This window comes from Carlito syrichta, unplaced genomic scaffold, assembly GCF_000164805.1.
Source record: "Carlito syrichta isolate Samal-C Ts95f unplaced genomic scaffold, Tarsius_syrichta-2.0.1 Scaffold136046, whole genome shotgun sequence".
Taxonomy (NCBI): domain Eukaryota; kingdom Metazoa; phylum Chordata; class Mammalia; order Primates; family Tarsiidae; genus Carlito; species Carlito syrichta.
In genome coordinates, this window is record NW_007080142.1 from 1 (window position 1) to 3,846 (window position 3,846).

General features: G+C 55.8%; 1 protein-coding gene across 1 annotated transcript in view; it reads left to right on the forward strand.

Moving 5' to 3' along the window:
• Positions 1-5: 5 nt before the first annotated feature.
• The window catches only part of LOC103251097 (transmembrane protease serine 9-like), a gene marked incomplete at both ends in the record, with an annotated part of 4,152 nt that continues 311 nt past the window's right edge, over positions 6-3,846 (forward strand). Inside the window, 3 exons of the mRNA XM_008049707.2 lie at positions 6-217; positions 754-890; positions 3,662-3,845. Of these exons, the coding sequence (XP_008047898.2) occupies positions 6-217; positions 754-890; positions 3,662-3,845 (533 nt within the window). The remainder of the gene's footprint in view (positions 218-753; positions 891-3,661; position 3,846) is intronic.

Sequence of the window (3,846 nt, forward strand, 5' to 3'; positions counted from 1 at the left end):
GGCGGGAGCCCCGTGAAGGTGGGCCTGCGGCGCGTGGTCCTGCACCCGCTGTTCAACCCCGGCATCCTGGACTTCGACCTGGCCGTGCTGGAGCTGACGCGCCCCTTGGCCTTCAACAAGCACGTGCAGCCCGTGTGCCTCCCGCTGGCCATCCAGAAGTTCCCCGTGGGCCGCAAGTGCATGATCTCCGGGTGGGGCAACACGCAGGAGGGCAACGGTGAGCTGGGGTCTCAGGGGAGGCTCCGATGGGGGCCCCTGCCTGGCCCTGGCCTGGCCTGCCCAGATGGGCGTCCCTGGTCCCACGGCCTCACCCTTCATTCCACCAGGGGGCACAGGCCCCCGTCCCCTGTCCATATGAGTAAAGTTTTATTGGAACAAGGGCCACGTGCATTCACTGGCAGGCTGTCCGTGGCTGCTTCCCTGGGACAACAGCCTCGGCTGGTCGTTGTGACAAAGACTCTCTGGCCCTTCATAGAGTCTGCCGAGGCTTGTGCTGCTCTGCTCAGAGACCCCTCCCACCCCAGAGTCAACGCTCAGCCTCAGAATGGCGTTCCACGGGTACCCAAAGGGCCGTCGTGCCTGGGCCCTGAGCTGGGAGTCTGGTCGGCCTCCTTGCCTGGTGGCTTCACGGCCCCTGGGACTCTGCGGGCCTGGGTCCCACCTGCAGGACAGGCCTCACCCTCAGAGCTGGCCGGGTGGAGCTGGGCCCTGCCTGGGGACGCCCCGTAAGCAGCGTGGGCCCTCTCCCGGCAGCGAGCAAGCCCGACACCCTGCAGAAGGCGTCCGTGGGCATCCTCGACCACAAGGCGTGCAGCGTGCTCTACAACTTCTCCCTCACGGACCGCATGATCTGTGCAGGCTTCCTGGAGGGCAAGGTGGACTCCTGCCAGGTGAGCGCACGGGGGCCGGTGGGCACCTGCACCCTCATGTCGGGCCGCGCTGCAGGCCGGGGCTGGACGTCGACATGCTCAGTGTACTCAGAGAGAAGCAGAGAACTGTCCGTGCAGCTGGGCACGAGCAGGGAAGAGCCGGAATGCCACCACCCCCAGGGGCCCCCACCACTCTGAGGGCGATCCACACCCCAAGGGCCCATCACCACCCCAAGTCCATCACCCCGGGCCCTGCCACCCCAAGCGCCCATCAGTGGGAAATGGGTTAAGGGACGGCATGTCCAGGCAAAAGACGAGGCAGCAATTTAAAAGTATGTGGAGCCGGGCTCGGTGGCTCAGCCTGTCATCCCGCGCCTTTGGGAGGCTGAGGTGAGTGGATGGCCTGAGCCCGTGGGTTCGAGACCCACCTGGGCAGCGAGACCTCATCTCTACAATCAATCAAAAAATCAGCTGGGCGTGGTAGCGCGCGCCTATAATTCCGGCTACTTGGAAGGCTGAGGCGGAAGGATCGCCGGAGCCCAGTAGGTCGAGGCTGTGGTGGCCGGGAGTGGCCTCTGCCCTCCAGCCTGGGTGACAGAGTGAGACTCCGACTCAAAAAAAAAAAAAAAGCATGTGGAGACAGGCACGGTGGTGACTGTAGTCCTGGGTACTTGGGAGGCTGAGGCAGGAGGATCACTTGAGCCCAGGAGGTGGAGGCTGTGGTCAGCCTGGCGACAGAGTGAGACCTCGACTCAAAAAATATATATATATTTAAAAAGTATGTGCAGATATACATAAAAAACACACAGGCCGATTCTGAAAGATGAACATTATATATTATGAACTGAAAAGAGCAAGCCATAAATCAGTCCCTACATAATCACTCTGCCCGACAGAGCAGCCAGTGGACACTTGGAGTGTGACTGACCCACCCTACGGGAGAAGAAAGGGCTCGAACATAAGAGGCCAGTGGAGCCCTGACATGAAAGCCAAGGACACACATGGGAAAATAGAATTACAGGCCAGTCTTACCTAGAAACACAGAAGTAAAACCTTTAATGAAATGCCAGTAAATTAAATCCAGAGCACATTAAAAGGAAAACACATCCCAACCAAGGTGAGTTTATCTCATTAAAAAAAAAAGGTTGGCTCAGGCTTGGTGGCTCAGCCTGTCATCCCAGCACTTTGGGAGGCAGAGGCAAGTAGATTGCCTGAGCCTGCGGGCTCAAGACTAGCTTGGGCAACTTCGTGAGGCCTCGTCTCTTCAATAAATTAAAAAAAAAAAATTAGCCGGACATGGTAGCATATGCCTGTAGTTCTGGCTACTTGGAAGGCTGAGGTGGAAGGCTCACCGGAGCCCAACAGGTTGATGCTGGGGTGGCCGGGAGCGTGCCACTGCACCCCAGCCTGGGTGACAGAGTGAGACTCCAAAAAAAAAAAAAAAAAATGTTGGTGTGGCCAGGTGCAGTGGCTCATACCTGTAATCTAGCACTTTGGGAGGCCAAGGCAAAGGGATCGCTTGAGTCCAGGAGTTTGAGACCAGCCTGGGCAACATAGTAAGACCTTGCCTCTGGGGGGGATAAAAAAGCTTGGTTCAACACTGGAAAATTCATTAAACCCACTAATGCCCGTAATTACACTTGTGGATGGATGAGGAGAAATAGAGTGATCTTCAAGATCACAGAAGAAAGCACTTGGTAATTTTCAGGAACTACTTGCAGTTACAATGTTTTAAATTCTAACCCTGTGAACATTGTGCTTGGTAATGAAACAAAAGCCTTCTGGCCAAAGCAAGAAAGCCCCAGACTGCAAAGAGCATCTGGATGAATGCAGGTCAAGAAAAGGGAGAGAAGGTCACAGAATTTTAAAAATAAACAAAGATACAAAACGAAGACTTGACTAAGCAGCCACTGGTACTCATAAGAGCTCAACAACATGCTTGAAACACAACCACCACAGCAGAGTCAGGAGCACACCTCTTCCCGGTGACAGCTGATGTCACAGGAAAAGAAATCCCATTGATGAGGCCAACACATCTGTCAGGTGTCTAGGAACAGACCAACAACCCAAAGGGCTCAGGGTCTTTGAGGAGAAAATCATGAACCGAAGGAAGCAGGAAGAGCTGAATGAATAAGTATACCATGTTCATGGATGGTGAGATCCAGTATGACAAAGATCCACTTTCTCCCAAGTTATTTCTATAAATCAGTGTGACTCCTGTCAAAACCCCAGGAGCACTTTGCCACATAACCTAGTGGGCTGGTGTTAAAACTCACACTAAAGCACAGAGGTGCAGACAGCCTAGCCCACCTTGGTGTCCCGGAGAGCTGGAACCACAGGTGCACATGCCACCTGTGGATTAGGGACAAGGATTGGGGGGTGTTCTGATGCAGAAGGATTAGGGGCTGTTCACTGCTAGGAAACAAAGACACAAAATAGCCCCACAAGAAACAAAGTGTCAAAGATCTGTCTCAGCATGAATGACCATGCCAGATCTCGGCGGTTCTAAATGGCAGCTAAAGATTGGCTCAGTCCCCTTTTTCTTTAGTTTTCTGCATTGCTTCACAACAAAAGCAAGGACAACAGAGGCTCGGAGGGGAGAAGGGCCACCTGGGTCACTCAGTGGGGTCTGGGCCTCACCACTGGAGACTCAGAAAGGGGAAGGCACTGCCCAGGGCCACACAGCGGGGAATCTCAAGCCCCCTCCCCCACCAGTGGGACCCCAGCAGGCCCAGCAGCGCCTTGTGGAATGGGTGCCCGGGGGCCAGCCGGTGCTGCCTCCTCCTTGGCAGGGTGACTCTGGTGGCCCCCTGGCCTGCGAGGAGACCCCTGGCGTGTTCTACCTGGCAGGCATCGTGAGCTGGGGCATCGGCTGTGCCCAGGCCCGGAAGCCTGGAGTGTATGTGCGTATCACCAGGCTCAAGGGCTGGATACTGGAGACCATGTCCTCCCAGCCCCCCCCCGCGGCCCCCCCCTC